At 41.3% G+C, this 20,436-nt stretch overlaps 1 protein-coding gene across 1 annotated transcript in view; it reads left to right on the top strand.

Moving 5' to 3' along the window:
- TG (thyroglobulin) overlaps positions 1–20,436 on the top strand; it is a 240,109-nt gene that overhangs the window by 47,353 nt on the left and 172,320 nt on the right. Inside the window, exons 20-22 of the mRNA XM_075588461.1 lie at positions 4,203–4,427; positions 10,752–10,901; positions 13,157–13,327. Coding sequence (XP_075444576.1) covers positions 4,203–4,427; positions 10,752–10,901; positions 13,157–13,327 — 546 coding nt within the window. The remainder of the gene's footprint in view (positions 1–4,202; positions 4,428–10,751; positions 10,902–13,156; positions 13,328–20,436) is intronic.

Genomic DNA, 20,436 nt, shown 5'->3' with positions numbered 1-20,436 from the left:
CGGCTGTCCCTTTATTGGGGTGTCTTTCCCGCCAAGGCGCCATAGTCTATACCGAAATTGGCGTTCACGCCATCCTGCTGTCCCGTCCCCTTAAACCCCTTACTGTCCTTCTTGTAACATTTATACTTGGAGTGCTGGTCCCCGCACCCGGCGCAGGTGTGTTGGAAATGACAATTGAGGAATCTGCATTTTGACTCATTAAATCCCCAGCATAATGCCCGACTGTTTACCAACTGCGCTTCCCCTCCCTGCCGGCCGCGCGAACCCTTCCGAACCCTCCTGTGGATTGTTACTGAACATGTTCCCCTGAAAGCCTTCCCCACGAGAGGTTGAACCTCCACCCCCCGAAATGTGATCTAAATATAAGTCAACGTCCTTACGGTCCCACGTAACCACCCTTTTATTCTCCTGCATACTTTGTCTGAATTCTATGTCGTATGTCCACCATTCCTCCGTATTTCTGGAAAGCCTTCCTGATTATGTCCTGGTATTTGAACAACGCGAAACATAATTGTGGCTCCTTTTCACCTGCCACACCCGCCAATATCCCAAACGCCTGCACCCAGTTACCGAAAGTGCGTGGGTACAACCGTCTTTCTACATCGACCTTCTTGGCCTCCCCTTTCTTCTCGGATTTCGCTACCGCCTCGTTGTACCCGGGAAGCAACGTCAGTAACTCAACATAGTCCCCTGCCCAAATTCTTTCCTTACCTCGTCTGACAGATGCGTGCCCAGGGACCGGGTGACTGCTGTGTATGAATCACCATATGCCGCATCCCCCACCCTCTTTGACCCTGATGCTGCTACTGGCACCACGGTCCCCGCCCCTTCCACTGCTCCTCCTACTGCGCTAGCTGCTGCCGTTACTCCCGCTCCCTGACCTGCCGCTCTAACCTGACTAATTGCTGGTCCTGCACTGCCCGCGCCCCCGCTAGCACCTTCCTCCCCTGCCGAAGCCTGCACCTGTGTAATCCTAACTGACGCGCTTGCTGCTCCGGGGTTCCCCCCTGCTGCTGTTCCTCCTTGTGCCTCGCTTGACTTTCCTATGCCTGCCGCTAATAACGCCGCCTGAACGTCCTTTTCCATTATGCTAATCAATCTCGCTTTGGCATTGCCCGCCGCCCCCGCTACCAAACTCTCCGGTATCGGGGAACCGCTGAAAATCCCCCCACACAATTCATCAATTTCTAATCGTAACTCCGCCATCCGGGGGTCCAGCCCCACCCCGCACGTGCCTGCTGTTGCCCCACGTGCTCCGCTCATCCAACTTGGGCGCCGTTCACCCCTCCCATGGCCCGTCTGCCGTTCAGCTCGCGGCCCGACTCAGACCGCTAACCCCACGCCCAGCGGTTGGATCTTCCGTCCGTGTTGGCCCACATACCCGTGCTCATACATATATATATATATATATATATATATATATATATATATATCTATATACATATATATATATTTTTTAGACCAACCGCCACCTTCCGTTTGCTTGCCCTCCAGGCTGCGTCCCCTTCCCCATGGCCTTTCCAGTGACCAGGCTGTGGACCTTCCCCCCCAGTCGACAGTGACGTACCCTTCTGCAAACCGACCGGATGACGTGCTCCGCCGCTAGGACCGCCTTCGTCGCTTGATGACGGCCATGCCTCGGCACATGTGGCCTCCGCACCCGCTTGAGCACTCTCCTGGCTTCTCGACCCTCCTTGGTTGCTCCCGGATCCCTGCGTCAGTGCCAGCAGTTGCTGGTGCAGCCACCCCTCGTCGTGGTCCTGCGCTTCCGCCAAGAGCCGCATCGTACTGGCCTGTAACGACATTCCCCAAAAGCACTGCGTGCCGTTGCTTTGCCTATGCGCTGGCCTTACTGCGCGACTGCTGCAATAACAAAATTACGTTACCCTTCGCAAGTCAATTTTTTTTTTATACATTCATACCACACATATCGTACCTATATACACCCATATATGCATGCCCACATACATCATATCTCCGTCTGCGTGCCGCTCCAGCATGCTACCCCTGTGCATTGCCCCCTCTGGATCTGGGGGCAATGAGCTATGTTGAGTGCCGACCTCCTCCCCCGACCCCCAGCTTGACTGCAAGGAAGACAGTGACCCATGGCCCGGCCACCCTAAACCGTGCTGACGACGGTCAGTCAGAGCCACTCGGCCATGCCTGGCGGCAACCCGTGACCAATCCCCCAATAGGATCCCTGTAATGGCGCCCTCCAGATGTCCCACATGTCCAGGTAATACCCGTCCTTGCGATAGTCCCCCCCACTACGGCAGAGCGTGTGCGACCCAGTATCTGTATGTCCACCTTGCCTACGCGCGCCCGTATACCTACCTTTGCATATATGTGTATGCATCCCCATCTCCATATACATACCGCCCTGTCCATGCCCATATACACCTCTACTCACGTATACATCCACCCATGTACCCGTGCCCGCCTCCTATATATTTCCATATATACATGTCCACATACCTGCACATATGCCCGTGCCCATATATATAACATACATTTATACCTATATATGCCTCTATGTCCCGGTCTATCTCTATACGCGTATATATGCCCTTGCCTTCCCCCATATATATCTGCGCACATAAGCGTCCCCACTCATCTACCCAATACATACCTACCTATATACGCCCATAACCCTAATTATATATTCGCCTACGCAGCCTCATGCGCCAGTAGGTCAACCTTACCCCTACTGCTTATCCACCCTCCACCTCCCCTTCCCCCGTGCGCGCCACCGCAGGCACCCTATGTGTCCTATCAAATATAAGCGTATCAGAGACCCTTCTCTCTCTGATGGGAGCCCTTTAATGGAAATCCCTCAGAGTGGTGTCTTGATACTGGAAGCTTGTAATATGATGGTTCAATAATTCTCCCAGGGGTATGTGAAAGTAAAAGAGAGAACACACAATAGAGTAGTATAGTCTAAAATTGTATTGGCAGCATTCAATAATTATATGTGTAATACACTCACATTTTGTGATAAAATATGGTTCGTGGGAGAGGACAGCTGTGGATGGAGGACGCCGGTGGTTCCTGGAGCGGAGGAGCCCTTCCGCATACGTCACTGGTGCCTTCGTCACGTCCTGTGTTGTCGTAGGTCAGGGCGGAAGAGGCTGCCTGGTGTATCCGTCTCCTACTGGTTTGCCAGCAGTTGTCTCCCGGTCTCCTCAGCAGACCGTGACGTGACGAAGGCACCAGTGACGTATGCGGAAGGGCTCCTCCGCTCCAGGAACCACCGGCGTCCTCTATCCACAGCTGTCCTCTCCCACGAACCATATTTTATCACAAAATGTGAGTGTATTACACATATAATTATTGAATGCTGCCAATAAAATTTTAGACTATACTACTCTATTGTGTGTTCTCTCTTTTACTTTCACATACCCCTGGGAGAATTATTGAACCATCATATTACAAGCTTCCAGTATCAAGACACCACTCTGAGGGATTTCCATTAAAGGGCTCCCATCAGAGAGAGAAGGGTCTCTGATACGCTTATATTTGATAGTGCAATCTGTGAGTACCACTACTACAGAGAACATTTTTATTATACCATTATTACAATACTATCTGCACTATTGTATTTATTTTTATTTTTCATAATCCTGAGTCATCCAGCGCTCCGCTCCAATTTGAAAATCTGCACAAGAACCATCTGGACATGAACAGTCCGTCCTAAGGGTGTAGAGCTGCTTTTTTTTATTACTGTATTGCACTTTAACATTTATATAATTTTCCACACATTGGTGAAGGTCACTAAACACAATTTGTGCACTGATTATTAATTGAACATTACTGTCCCGTATATCGTATAATTACTTAATTATTTAATATTCACTTATTTTTGAGAAGCGCCCGGTTTTTATTTTTTGTCTTTGCATAACCCTATGTGTCCGCCTCATGCACCAGTAGGCCAACCTTGCCCCTACTGCTTCGCCCCCACGCGCGCGCCACCGAGTGCGGGGTTCACGTGGCTCCCCCATCCGTTCGTAGCCTTTGTCCCCTCCCCCGGCCGCCTCCGTGGACTACGCGCCATGAGTTCCTGGAAGGACGCGTCCCCAGCGTGTACCGGCTGATCGCGTTCCCGGCTCCCACCCAGCTCCACCTATTGTGCATAGCGCGGTATGTGGTATTATTATAAACCCAAAGACTGCTAGTAACGTAGTAAACCTTTTCTTCTCCTTTAGAAAATGCTATGGTTGGCGAAAACCTGGTTGGACATTTGATATCGGTTATTAGAAGTGGCAACTACAGTCTTTCGTTGGACTCCAAGCAGTTTCTGGCTGATCAGTCGGTGTACTTTCCACGTGATGAAAATTTCAATGCATCTAACCAAGTAAAGCTCGGCTGCGTAGAAGGATTCCAAAGCAAAAGGAATTCCCAGATGAACATGAAGACATTTGGCGGATGTGGTATGTTTTGAATTCAATAGTTATTTTCAATGTATATATATTGTTATTCTTTTATAGCACTAACCATATGCAAAGTACATAGGGAAGCATAACATGACATTAGAATTCAATTTCCTGCAGTAAAAATCCATAGAGTACAGTTACTCGCATACAGATGTGGGTATCTAAGAAAACACTCACATGGAAGCCTTCTGCTGCACAGCTGTTATGGATAGTGTATACTGTATCTATTTAGAGACATTTATAATCTAAGGATTTCTCTGGACCATATCACATGGTTTAGTATTGCCAGCCTGAATGATATGGTAAGGCAATATCACCCCTCCATATTTACCAAGGGCAACCAAACCACAACATAGAAATTCATGTAAGCTATAATAATGTCCTTTGGTAAGAGCACACACGGTACTGTTGTATATGTTGCCATGGATGCACGACCAATGAAATCCAAAGAGGATCGGTATCTAGTAGAGATGGGGAAATCCACCCAAATCCGTTTCCCGGATTTTCTCGCATTTCCCCCCAAAATCCGTTCTGCAGTGTAAACTCTGCAAACGGATTTGGTTGCTTTTAATCCGCACTGATTGATCCAAAAACGCAATTGGATACAATCCATTGAAGGATTTGTAGAATCCAATCAGTGGATTCAGCAATCAGTTGGTGGATTCTATATTCTTAAGAATCCACCAACGGATTGCTGATTCCACGGATTGGATTCTACAAAACAGTCCCCGGGTCCACAAAAGGCGAATTGCCCTTTTTGACATTGATCTGCTGAAATCCATAGACCAAAGGAACCGGACGATCCTCTGCGGATCCAAATCTGCCCAAAACATTTGCCCATCTCTAGTATCTGCATATCAAGTAGAGGAACAGCTGATAAGGTCAACCGAACTTCTAAAGAAAGTACATTTGATGGTGCACACCTGGACTATTAAAACTTAGCATTTAATAATTGTGGAAATAATAAATAACTACACATGCTGATTGAAAATGGTGTGAATATATACTGTATCTAGCCATAAAATAATAAAATCACAGGAGGTGTGGCTTACTAATGATATCTACTGGGAGAAACTACTGTACAGAGTCTCTTTATCTGAAGGGTGGGTGAAAAGATCTACCAATCAAAGACCATAATTGGTACACTGGATCTATGAGTGACACCCATTCCCACAATACTGGTAATATATAAGATAAACCAGTTGTATATACTGCTCTATTGGAGTTTATCCATTACACCCTGACAAAGCTCCACCCGGAGAGAAACGTGTAGGGCATGTGACACGCTGACATTACGCCAGGAGGGACAGGCTGACTTAATTTACTAAGGCTGTAAGGGTTTTCTGTTTCGTTGCTGCATTATTATCCATGCTCCATAGTTGCTATCAAGCCCGGCAGTCAGGTTGTACTGCGAGTAGGCGTCTGTTACTTATTTGACACTAATTAGTTGAGTTAAAAGTAGGCAGCCTGTTCGAGCTGTGCTGTGATCCACACAGCTTGATCGTGATTTAGCTCATTTCCAACAGACGCCTGCTATTATCTTGAGACAGGCACTGGTTACAGATTTCTACATTATATTTTGTTTTTGGCTGTGCTGTAATTTACACAGCTTGAGAGGTATGAATTCATTTTTGTAGGCACTGAACTCGCATGCAGAGCTTTTTGTTGAATGTAATGTAGGCAGCCAGTTAGAGCTGCACTGTGATTCACACCGCTTGATCGTGTATTAATTTCACTCACTACAGATATTCAATATTGACCAAATGATAATTCATTGTGATCACTTACAGTGTATGTACAGTATGGGGTTCTATGTCCAACAAGCTGGCTAGGAGCAATTGTTGTTTATCTACACAGCTGCTCATTGATTATTCAGCCACTACCAACAACACTATTGGTGTAATGGATAAACTCCAATAGAGCAGTATATACTACTGGTTTATCTTATATATGACCAGTATTGTTTGAATGGGTGTCACTCATAGATCAGTGTACCAATGACTATGGTCTTTGATTGGTAGATCTTTTCACCCACCCTTCAGATAAAGAGACTCTGTAATTTCTCCCAGTAGATATCATTTGTAAGCCACACCTCCTGTGATTTAATTATTTTATATATTCACACATTGTCACCTTTTTCAATCAGCAAGTGTAGTTATTTATTATTTCCACAATTATTAAATGCTAAGGTTTAATAGCCCAGGTGTGCACCATCACATGTACTTCAATCGAAGGTCGATTGACCTCATCAGCTGTTCCTCTACTTGATATGCAGTATCCTTAGTACATACTGTAGGTAACACCCATTGCCAATTTTCCTATTTTCATCTTTGCACTTACAGTATTGTCTGCTAGTGTGCTGTGTGACCTCCTGTTGTTGTGTACATCTCTAGTATCTAGCATAGATCACAAAATTTAGGCACTCACAGGGTCTTGTGATGTAAAAAAATATCCATTTATTACAAAAAAGGATCAACGTTTTGGTCCACTCATGACACAAGTTATCTCAATATTTTTAGTTTACATTACCCTTTAATACCACAGGGACCAACAACATCCGTGCATTGCTGTTCTATGTGCTGGTACTGTACTTGCTCAATCCTCGGGAATCAAAGGGAGGAATGGTCGGACTCAATTGCTTTCTTTTAATGTGTATTGTTAAGTGTAATTTTAATCATGTGAGTGTCGGTATTTGGCTTGTTATGTGTAATGTACACTGTTGGCCATACAGTATTAACTAAGTAACGGTAAGCCCTAAGACATATCACTGCAAAAAAAGACTCTTTACGACTCATTTCAGTGAATAGATTGTGTGATCTCTTACTGCATCTTAAGAGGTCTTGTATTTTAGACTCTGCAGAGCACATGCATGAAGCTCCGGGTTACTGGACCCATTCTGGTGTTAACTCACATTGAAGTCAATGGGAGTTAACACTGGAATGGCCGCGATAACTCACACCACCTCCTGATGTGTCCACATGTCTCATAATTGGCATGAGTATTTTTTCTTCTCTTCAGTAACTGGTCACTTGTGTGGTATTTACTTGCTTAAAACAAACTCTAAAGGGCTTTGTGATTCGTGTGCAAGCTGTGGCATGTTTTTAATGAGTGCAGAAATGGGAATGAAGCCGTTATAACTTCTATAAATTAGTTTCCAACCATGCAGAGCGATGGCTTTCCATCTCATTAATATATATTACAGGCTGTATTAAAAAAAAATACTGTATATTATATATTATGATTTTTGTTTGGAAACTGAGATTCAAATATGATGACAACATTCCTGGTATTTTAATATGTTCACCATCCTCAAAACTGTTTCACCATCACATAATAATATAAAAACAGAAGAGGCATTTGGTATTGAGCTCCCCTCCCAAGGCATATTTAGAAACAATTTAAGAGCAGCTTACATCTGGAGAGCAACAGTTAGGTTTATAAGTAAAGCTATTGTTCCCCAGAAAGGCTTTCTTTTCCCTTTCCCGTAAGTAGAAATTGAAAGTTGCTACTGCGGTGTATTTTCATCCAGAAAACAAGAGGTACATCTTTTATACACTTAATAAATCGGATCGATAGTGTCTGTTTTAACCTGCTTGGTGTCAGATATTTTTTTTGTTTTTATGTGAAGAATTATGCTTGAATCTTGGGAGAGTGGAGAGATAGAAAAAGAGTCTAGACTTATATAAGTTAAAAATCGATCAACTAAGACCCAGTAGCATTGTACCTCAGTTCATAAGCATCAAAACTGACAGCAGATAAGAACCTCTTGGTCACCGTGCCGGCCCATTCTCCTATTTGCTGTGAAATCTCAGGCCCTCTTTAATCCTTTGTTTTTTCTTTTCTTATTGAGGATAATAGCTTTATGTCTATCTCAAGCATTTTTCCATTCTTACTGTATTAGCCTTTACCACAGAGCTGTCAGACAGACGGCCCGCCAGACCCTTCTGTCCGGCCCGCTGACCAGATGCCGGGATATGAGGGGAGAGCTGGTGTGGGGTGAGGAGCGTTTCCTGCTTCCTCCATGCTGCTCCCACACCTGACTTCAGCAGCAACTCTTGTGAGGCTTGCCCGGGCCAATAGGAGTGCCCGGTAAGCATTTGTGTGGGATCCTGCTAGTGCGGTACCAGCATGGAAGGTGCAGCACATGCCCCTCCCCCACACCAGCTCTCCCCTCATGCTGCCTCATCCGGTAAGGGTGGGAATGGGGGGATATGAAGTGTGGGGGAGGGGTATTAGGAGTGGGAAAGGAGGGAGAGGGGGGGGGGGAAATTAAGAGTGTGATTTAGGGAATATTAAGTGTAAGGGGGGATATTAAGTGTGAGGAGCGGGGGATTATTAAATGTATGGGGGGATATTAAGTATGGGGGGTATTAAGAGTGTGTGAGGGGGATAAGAGTGTAGGAGGTGGGGGAGAGAGAAAGAGCGGGGAAGAGTGAGCATAATTCTGACATTTAGTTTTTCACACATGGCTTCTCCATTTTGGTTTTATTTTTGTCAAATAAATCATGACACGGTGTAATATGTCATGTGATGTTGTTCATCTGAGGTTGTATTTACCTAATTTTAAGACCTGCTAAGGAATAGATGATTGTTATTATGTCCTGATATGTAAAACCATAGAATCCAAAGAGGATGTACTTTCTTTTTCACATGACTGTATATATATATATATATATATATATATATATATATATATATATATATATATATACAGTGTTCGACAAACCTATACATTTGCACGCCCCGGGCGAGTGGATTTAACATCGTGGCGAGCTCCTATTGGCCCAAGCAGCACACGTGTGGTACTAGGTGGCGAGTAGATTTTTTTGTTTGGCGAGTAGATTTTTTGGTGATTTGTCGACCACTGTATATATATATGAATATATATATGTATATATATATGTATATGTATATATATATATATATATATATATATATATATATATATAGAGATATATAGATATATATTTAAATATATATACATACACACACATATATATATGTTATAACCCTATATATATGACCATAACCCTAGCCTAACCACTACTCGATCCCAACACTTCTGCTATGTTAACGCTGTAAACTCTAGTTGTCAATAGGGATTACATAAATACTTGGGGCAGCACAAATTACACAAGGAGTCTGCATTCCCGAATGGGGCATATGTAGCAAAGCTTCTGGTTTCCGGCACTCCATTCACGGCCGGAGAATTAACACTGTGATCGGTCCTATCTGTAAGCATGGATCTCCCACAGACACCTGCAGTTGACATCGCCTCTGGAGCCGCGGATTTTTGTGACCGCAGCTCTGGAGACGGTAAATCTTGTTACATCTGTAGTTATGCAAAAACATATGTGAAATGCGTAGCTGTCACATTTTAAAACAAATTGAATTTTTTTTATTGCGCTGTCCCTGCGTTGTAGAAAACGTGCTATGTCATGCCACGAAGGGCCAATTCCAGTCCTCATGGACCACCTACAGGTCTGGTTCTAACGATAACCCTTCTTCAGCACAGGTGGCTCAACGACTGAGCCACTGATTGAGCCACCTGTGCTTAAGCAGGGATATCCTTAAAACCTGTTGGTGGTCCTTGAGAACTAGAGTTGGCTCGTCCTGGATATTGACTAACAGGGGCTACATCTGCACATTCTCCTAAAGGACCAGAGATTTTCTTTGCAATCCTATCCCTTTCCTGTATGGACTTTTGTTTTATTGTTTTGCCTTTTGATTTAATCCCAGTCCAGTGTCCCTCTTCTGATTACTCTGGAACAAACACAATAAGCAGTGACTACTGCAAACCAAATCCTCATGTTTTGTAAGCGTCATTGATCGCTCACTTTTATGGCCATATTTACTAAGCAGTCTTTCTCATAACAAAAGAGCTGTAAGACACTTTAGAGACCATTCACTTGGATGGGCTGCAAGCTGTTTGCCAGCACCTGAGCATTTTATATGGCCGAATACTGCTTGGTAAACACCGGCCTTAATCCCTTTAGCATGTCACTGCCATTGGTTTATTTTCACAAATGTCCACCTTCAATAGCATACATGAGTGAGATGTGGGGGTTCTGGGCTACAAAGTCGCATTTTAATGGAGAATCCTGATATTTATTAGCGTTACTCACTATTAAAGTCTAAAACCTGATTTCGCAGATACTTAATATCAGTGAGCGCTGACATGCATACATTGTGGCCCTGCTCCTTTAAATACATACTGTATGAAGTGTGTAAACATGCACTGCATTAACATAATTGTTATAGTGGATGTTTACATGTTATGGGTCAGTCTGGTGATGTGTGTATCATTATTGTGCTTTGCAGTTATTTGTCCACCAGGGAGCTACTTTCAGGATGAAGATTGCACAGAGTGTCCTGCGGGATTTTATCAGGATCAGGCTGGGAGCAATGCATGCCTCAAATGTCCCCCAGGAAAAACTACAGCCTACTATGGAGCCTTTAACAGAAGCCATTGTAAGTTCACATTTATTATGCAATAAATTAATATTTCAGAAAGACGAGTACCATTACAGTAAGTATTACACAAAACATCACATTTATATTTTTTCATCGGGTGAAACTATACCATCGGATATTGGCTCATGTAGCAACAAATTGGTTTATTTGTAGTCATTGCCAATTCTCAGTATAATTGATTTTAATAATTATTTTCAGAGATTATTAAGAAAGTCCACACCAAAATGTTTTTGTAAATTCTTTATTTTATTTTCAATTTTCAATCTTTTAACAATTAGCATACATAATACATACGATATACAGTACAGTATTATATTAGCATCCCTTGTAACTGTAAACATCATATCATAAGCACAGTATATAAAGCAATGTCAAAGTTTCACATTGCTTCCAAGCAAACAGCTATATGGTACCATACAATAAAATATACTGTATTATCTAACATGACAAACTGAACTAAAATAAAATATATAAATAACTAAATACAGTAAACTAGAGCTAGTAATAGAATTAACCACCTTATACAGTCACGGAATAAAACATAATATAACTTATCTTAGGCTACCACAATGAGCCAAACTCTAGATTGTCAAATAAAATTAGCCGTAGTATCCTGAATTTTGGATTCCCTATTTTGGGTTTGGAAAAGTTAGTTTCCCTTACTATTTCCCCTTCTTCTCACAAGTTCCTGTTCTCTGTATATTCTTCCCATGATAACCATAGGAGTTCAAATGTTAACATTGTATCTCTGGTTATATATGATAGCTGTTCCATTTTCAGAACCTCACACATTCTCGAGTCCCATTGTTCTATGGTGGGTGCCTCTAGTTGTTTCCAACTGGCCACAATGGCGCACCTTGCTGCATTTAGCATATGTAAAATGTTGTTTTTTTTTAATAGCAAATACTGTTTATAACTCAGGAGACCAACGTGTTTGCCTTAACGGCCCACTCGACAAGTGGTGGAGCATCATTAACCTCATGCAAGAGACTGCCAATTTATCCATTACTTAGGGTAACAAGTTTAAGTACCTCCCCAGCGTACTAGTGACAGCTACCTGGGGGATGAAGTCCAGAGTAATTTGCCACGAATTTCTGTCGACTAACCAGTATGTCAATGTCTGTGAAGCGAAGTTGACGGCTGTCATATAAAGCATCTTTTTGTTTATAAGTGTTCCTGGTGTCCGTCCTTGTTATATTCGTGCATCCCCGCCCAGCCTGCACTTACCCAGCACCCTGCAAAGGCCTGAGAGACGGAGCACTGCCAATGTACAGTATATAGTCAATCTAATGTGACCCCCTTTAACGCCGGGTAGGGAAGGTTACATACTGTACAGTTGAAGAAGATGGTATAGTATTTTCCGGTAGATCGAAATGCCCTATATTTTCAGTTTTACTTCCTCTAAGCTGTATTGTTATCAGTATTACAAGTTAACTTCTGCAAGGCAAAGGAACAGCTGTAGCAGAGATATTCAAACCGTATATATAATGCATTTTGGGTCCATGATGACTATGATACTGTATAAGAAATGTCATCAGAAAAAATACGGTATGCAAAACACATATGGAAGTCATTAAGTCATTAAGTATAACAAAATAAAGAAATGTTATTAATCCAGAAACTGTAGGGTCAAGCAACTAGAGTGTCCATCTATAAATGTATGAATTCCCAAAGTACGATGTCTACATTAACCTTTCAGAATGATACTGACGATGTTACATCTAGTAACATTGTACATATGGGGAAATAAGTTTAGGAAAATATTATACTGCAAAACAGTAAATTAAGAATGTCTGTGGCATGCTCGCATTTAACTTCACCAATTCCTTCAGTATGATAATAATGTGCTTTATAAATAGAACTCGGCGATGAGAGCTCTGCATAATATTTCTGCATAGCAGAGCCCTTTTGTATTCGAATATGTTTGTCACACAATAGAAGCTTCTTCCCCTGGGGTTTTGCTATGCAGGATCACATGCAGAACCTCTCAGCGCCAATGTGCTGGGTCTTAACCCGTGGTTTAATTGTGCACCACTGCTGGGTTAATGTACATAAAAGATCACACAATTGTATCCAAATAAATGATCTTCTACAATGCTAATCACACTTGGATTACTTTTTTGTAAAGAAGCATAACTGTACATAGTAATAGTTTGAGAACTGAACTATTTGTATTCTGTATGTGCTGTATTGTGTCAGTTGCATTTGTCCTAATATTGAAATACGCACTAACTGTTGTGTTGTTGTGGCAGGTGTGACAGACTGTCAGATGAATGACATTGGGTTGCCGTGTGATGATGATGGCCAGTACCTTCCTACTCAGAAGGATGTGACAACAAATAAGTATTACTGCGCTGACATTTCTGGAGAGAGGATAAAATGGACAGAAGTTGATATTGAACTCACTGATGCTCAGTGCATACGTACGTATCTTTGATTGTAAAAAGTACTTATATAAAGTATATGCATTGTATAATGTGATAGCAGTCCATGTGCACTGTTTCAGGGGTTGCATATGGACATTGAGAGGAAATTTCATGTTCCAGGCGTAAATGTAGGAAGGTGCATTGCATCAACTTTGCTCTTCTTGCGTCAGTGAGAGATTACATGAGAGTATTTGCGATGCAGTATTATAACAGCTCCAGTATTTCTTTTACTCTGACAATTAAATCAGTCCTGTTCAGGGGTGCTCCAATCTTCATGCCTAAGAGATCAGCATCAGGTGAAGGAAACTCGATTCATACAATTGATTTCAGCACATATTTACACAAGAGAAAATTCCTGAACCATGTTAAGAAATCATCTTGAAATATACTCATCATGGTATACTGTAGGGGTAAGAATAGTGTGGTCATGGGGCAGTTACTGTTTATCTTGAAGCTTGTAGCTGAAACACACCTTTATATCTTTTGTTATAACAGATGTTATGATAGAAGATAAAAGAGAGAGAGATAGTTTTAAGGGAGGCATTCATCTTTTAGGGTCTAATTCTATAAAGTAGTCCCAACTAATGCCTATAGGGATTTTGGGCCGAAAAAGGGCAAAAAGCTGCTTTGGTCTTTATTGAATTATGGAAATATGTAATGGTAACAGGGTATTCAACAGATATTATTATTATTATTATTATTATTATATGTATAGGTATTAAAGTAAAGCACTGGCAAAATCATGAGAGCTGGAGCACAGGAAAGATGGGAGGGGGACATACTGTAGGATATTTTTGCAGAAGGGTGAAGACTTGTAGGCAGTATGAGGTTTGCAAAGGAAACAGGCACAGTTGAAGGATAAGAAATAACAATACAAGTGCGCAGCAAAAATGAATGAACAATTGTGAAATGATAGTGATGAAATATTACCACTAAAGACCCAAGTGAGCACCCTAAGTATTAACTGTGTTACCAGTCTAATAAATGGAGAGTCTGCTGCTGTACAAAGGGTAGCCCAAGACCCTGAGTAACTAGACAAAACAAAACAAAGAACAGCGCACAACGCTCATAGTGAAAGTAAAGTAAACCGGAACAGGAGACTCAGTTGATACAATCACAGCCTCCCGGGTGGGTAGCAGGGGAGGGTGGGTTAACCCCTTAATCACCTTAGCAGTTAATAACCGCTATAGTAATTAAGGGGTTAGGGGCCATTAGATTGTATTTTTTTATGTATTCTTGCTGCCATCGGAGGACATGGCCCTGCAGAATGCTGACGAGGACACCCTTCATGATGGCAGGGGTAAGTAGAAGGGTTTATTTACTTTATTTATGCTGCCTGGCTAATGTTTGATTTAATAATAGGAAAATGACCTATTATCCATATCTGGATAATAGTTATTTTGCTCAATACTGTACTTATGTGTTGGGGGGGTTATTTATTGCAATGTATTTCAAATTTTATTTTTGATACAGGATTCGTACTGCAGGCCCAATTTGTGTGTGTGTGTGTGTATACGAACACGAAGAAATTAGTCACAGAGGGGGTCATAACAAAAGTTCCTTTGTATTGCACTCGCATAGCAATAATTATATACAAAAAAGGGTACAATACAAGAGAACTTTGTTGTGACCCCCTCGGGGACTAATTTCTTCGTGTTGATATATACTGTAGGTTCTTTTCCCTATGCACCTCTAGCCTATCACTAATTATCTACATTCTTATTGATATTAAGGTTGAGTGGCAAGGCACTTTTTTTGTAACATGATATATATACAAATATAAATTACCATAACAGTATCTAATATGAAGGGATCTACGACATGGGTTCTATGAAGGATTATAAATTAATTGATTCAGAGGGAGAATGTAGTAGAAGGTGAGCGTTAATCTATAAGGAAGGCACCCAAATCTATATTCACATTTTGGCCTTTCGGAATAAGTGTTTTAAAGTGTGTAGCCACCTAGTTTAAGATTTGGATATATAATTACCCATATCACCTTCTCTCCAATTTGGTTGTAACCCTTCAATTCCCATATAGCATAACCCAGTGGGATTTTGTTGGTGATGTTCTTTGAAGTGCTTAGAGAGATGGTTGAATAAGACCTTTTTTGTATATTTGTAATATGTTCAGCAACCCTGATTTTAATTTTTCTTGTTGTTTGTCCGATATATTGATTTTTGCAAGGACATTTTATTAAGTAGACAACATTGGTTGAATCACAGCTGATATAGTTATCAATAGTATATGATTTTCCTGTTTGAGTAGAGGAGAACCCTCTGACTTTTTTAGGTCCATGTAAATTTAATTTACACATTTTGCATTTTAGGCATTTATAAAAAATCTCTAAAATTCATTATGACATTTGCATTTGCTGGTGTGCTTGGGATCATTGTCCTGTTGCATGACCCGATTTTGGCCAAGTTTTAGCTGTTGGACAGATGACCTCACATTTGACTCTAGAATACTTTGGTATACCGCGGAGTTCATGGTCGACTCAATGACTGCAAGATTCCCAGATCCTGTGGCTGCCAAACAAGCCTAAATCATCACCCCTCCAACACCGTGCTTGACAGTTGGTATGAGGTGTTTGTGCTGATATGCTGTGTTTTTTCTTTTTGCCAAACATGGCGCTGTGCATTATGGCCAAACATCTCCACTTTGGTCTCGTCTGTCCAAAGGACAGTGTTCCAGAAGTCTTGTGGTTTGTTCAGATGCAACTTTGCAAACCTAAGCTGTGCTGCCATGTTCTTTTTAGAGAGAAGAGGCTTTCTTCTGGCAACCCTTCCAGACAAACCATACTTTTTCTAATAGTTCTATCATGAACTTTAACATTTAACGTGCTAACTGAGGCCTGTAGAGTCTGAGATGTAACTCTTGGGTTTTTTGCAATTTCTCTGAGCATTGCAAGGTCTGACCTTGGGGTGAATTTGCTGGGACGTCCACTCCTGGGAGGACTGGCAACTGTCTTGAATGTTTTCCAATTTTGAATACTCTTTCTCACTGTAGAATGATGGAGTTTAAATTGTTTGGAAATGACCTTATAACCCTTCCCAGATTGATGGGCAGCAACAATTGCTTCTCTAAGATCATTGCTGATGTCTTTCCTCCTTGGCATTGTGTTAACACACACCTGAATGCTCCCGACACGCAAACTGCTAAAACTTCGGCTTTTATAGAGGTGGTCACACTTGCTAATGATCAATTAATAAAGGGCATTTGATTAGTAGCACCTGTCTGCTACTTAGCATCTTAATTCCTATGGAAGCAGTAAGGGTGTACTTAGTTTTTCACACATGGCTTCTCCATTTTGGCTTTATTTTTGTTAAATAAATCATGACACAATGTAATATGTCATGTGTTGTTGTTCATCTGAGGTTGTATTTACCTAATTTTAAGACCTGCTAAGGAACAGATGATTGTTATTATGTCCTGATATGTAAAACCATAGAATTCAAAGAGGGTGTACTTTCTTTATCACACAACTGTGTATATATATATATATATATATATATATATATATATATATATATATAAATATATATATATATATATTTTGGAGAAACAAGAGAAAAGGCGCCCGATCCATGTGTAAAATCTGGTAACAAAATTTTAATAAAAAATCAGAAGACAAATGCACACTCACAATTTGTCAATGCAAATTAAGCATTGTATGGGTAAACCCATGCGCCAACAAGTAGCTGCTCGCCGAATATTTACTTCAGTACATCAGACCTCACTGCTACCGGTGCATCACAGTCAGATGTCCCTCTGGAAATTCAGGTATACTGTACAGTCTGTTGTTCCAGCATTAGATGCTGTGTGTGGCTCAGGGAACATCCTCCCTCTCCTGGCAGCAGACCCATGAGCTATTCCACCAAACGTAGCTCCTTGAAACCACGTGCCCTACGTGTACGCGTTTCTTCCGATTGACGGATTTCATCAGGGATGTCCGGAGGGACATCTAACTGTGATGCACCGGTAGCAGTGAGGTCTGATATACTGAAGTAAACATTCGGCGAGCAGCTACTTGTTGGCGCATGGGTTTACCGATACAATGCTTAATTTGCATTGACAAATTGTGAGTGCGCATTTGTCTTGTGATTTTTTATTAAAATTTTGTTACCAGATTTTACACATGGATCGGGCGCTTTTTCTCTTGTTTCTACAATAGAATTTGCTGGGAGTTTGCTGGCCCCAAAGAAGTAGTAGCCCGGACGTTGTAATCTCCATACAAAATCATCAACTTTTTTTGTGGAAAACACATATATATATTTTTTTATAGTTAATTTTTTACACGTTTTTTTATTTTTTATTTTTTAACATTTTCATTTTCTGGTTAATACATTCCACCTAATCATATTATATTTTGATAATCATATTTTTCAGTGTTTTTTTGCAATAATAGTTCATCATTCATCATTTTTTATTCAATATATTTTTTAACACACAACAATTATACATATACAATTTTAGATTTTTTTTATATTCTACACACACTCACCATCAATACTTATGACCACCATCTGAGTTATTATATATATTTTATAATAATACATTTTTACAATTGTTTTATACGGGTCATCTGTGCTAACATTTGTTGTGGTCTGTTTGTTGTCAGGAGTCTACTGTGGGGCTAGTACACACCTAGGCGCTGTTGAATCTTTCAATTAATAAATATATATATATATATATATATATATATATATATATATATATATATATATATATATATATATATATATATATTATTTACCAAATAGAAATTGGTTTAAAACTCACCTGCTAGTTAATATTATATAGAGATTGTTTGGAAACTATTTATGTATGTGGTTTATACCATTGGATCTAGTAGAGAGTTCTAAACTCTTCTGAGAAATAGATGTGCTACTGAAGCTCACATCTTGTGTTATTCTCATTTCATGACTGATGCCTCTGCCATTATGACCGCATTAAAACAAAGCAGATTAGAGATATTATAAACAGCACCATTAATAATGCAATATTTTTGGAAGATGTTAAAAGTCAAACCCGAAGTTCCCTGGCCAAAGTAAATTTCCAGAATTTAAATTCAACTTAACATCAAGGCCTGGAGTGAACATGAAAGTCATAGTGTGGAAAGGCTGTTACTTAATAGCAGATGTATCAAAACATTAAGCCACTAGTATTGGCAGGATGGAAACCGGGAGTGAAGGAACCTACTTATGTAAAATTTGAGCATAATAATTTGTGGAATTATAGGTATTTGCTGCTTGCGTGTGACATTAGAAGGGAATTAAGGATTCAAATATATTTTGCATATCAGGACAGCCACAAGCTAACTAAAACCAAATGCTAAGTGATGGCAGTCAGCAAATACAGGTCTTTAAATTTAGTCATCCATTTGGAAAAAACACTCGTAATACAGAACATTAAACATTATAAACTACAAAGAGATCTTAACTAAGACTGGGGCTTTTTCTATATCAGCCAAAGAGGCCGATTGGGCCATTTTTAGATGAAATTACCCATAAAAGTCAATAGGGAATTTCACCTGATCGTCTTCCTTGAGACTTATTTCCATCTGCTGTGTGTTTATGTAGTTATACAGATCTTATTTATTTGTATTTACAGCACAGCTAACATACATAATGTGTTTGCTAGCACTTTTAACTAAGCCAAGCTGCATTATATCAGATATCGGTTCCTCATAAGTTGATTGTCACTTTTAGTGTACTGGATTTAAGTAAGATCCTTTACAACACTCACTGTTCTGTGAACCATACAATGCAATAGAATTCTAGCAGTAATGACATTTATACATCTTTATAGTAATACACACTATACAGTATGTACTGTATGTGTGTGTATATATATATAAATATACACATATATATATTTGTGGGTATATCATATATCAAGGCTCCTTATCAGGCAGACCAGCAGATCCAGGACCATGAAGTAGGGAAGAGTCAGCACACTTATTAGTATCAAAAAATGGAATTAAACAGCAGGCACAGGCACCGACGTTTCGGTCCTTAAGACAGGACCTTTATCAAGGGAGTGCTCCCTTGACAAAGGTCCTGTCTTAAGGACCGAAACGTCGGTGACTGTGCCTGCTGTTTAATACAATTTTTTGATACTACTAAGTGTGCTGTCTCTTCCCTACTTCGTGGTCCTGGATCTGCTGGTCTGCCTGATAAGGAGCCTTGCTTTATACCTTATCTATGGGACACGCACTTGCCTTCATGTGTTTCTGAGTGCCATCTGTCTTCTCACGGTTGCATGAATACAAATTTATGCAACTGTTTGGGACACTTAGCGGTGGCCTAAACCGAGACCGCAGTTTCATGAGTCACTGCTGACACAAGAGAACTCTCTTCCCATGAGTGCTAATGACCATTTCTATACATACTGCGCTATATGATTGCACACACAGCTGTCTCTTACACATACATATACTCCATGTAATACCATCCCTATATACCAATAGGGACCACATAGAATCTTCACACACTTTTAGTAATGCAACACCCTCTTACATTTCCACATCTACCCACGCTATTGATATACACTCTGACGCCACACACACCTTTTGTAAAGCTCTGTATACACTGTGGGCGCTTTATAAATGTATATGTAGCCCCGGTCTTATTTTGCCCCCAGGGACCCCCCTCTGCGATTGCCGAGCGGTCGCGGGTGCCGCTGGAGCCAGCGACGGACCCACCGGCTGCTTGCGAGGGTGGGGGCCAGAGCAGGGAGCGATCTGAGTCCCTGGAGTTCCGGCGGCACACCTGGCTAGCGGGGGCCGCCATGACAGGTTACACGAGCGTGCGCATTGGTCGCGCAGGCGCAGTAAGGGTAGCGCACACGGCCCCAATGCTAAAGAGGTCCTGAGTGGACTACAATTCCCAGCAGCCTCTGGGGATTGCACTTTCACCCACATCACGTGCAGCCAGCCAGCAAATAGGGTTTTGCAGCTTCTCCTGTGGAGAAAGGCTACAATGTTGCGGGGACCACGTTTGGCAGTTGGAACTGGGAGCAGGAAGGGGAAGGAAGGGTGTAGGGAGCAAGTGGCTCCTACACCAGGTAAGGTAGTTCCCCAGATCCCAGGCAGGCCCCAATCC

Source organism: Ascaphus truei, chromosome 2 (assembly GCF_040206685.1).
Source record: "Ascaphus truei isolate aAscTru1 chromosome 2, aAscTru1.hap1, whole genome shotgun sequence".
NCBI lineage: Eukaryota > Metazoa > Chordata > Amphibia > Anura > Ascaphidae > Ascaphus > Ascaphus truei.
This window is presented reverse-complemented; position numbering and strand designations above follow the sequence as displayed.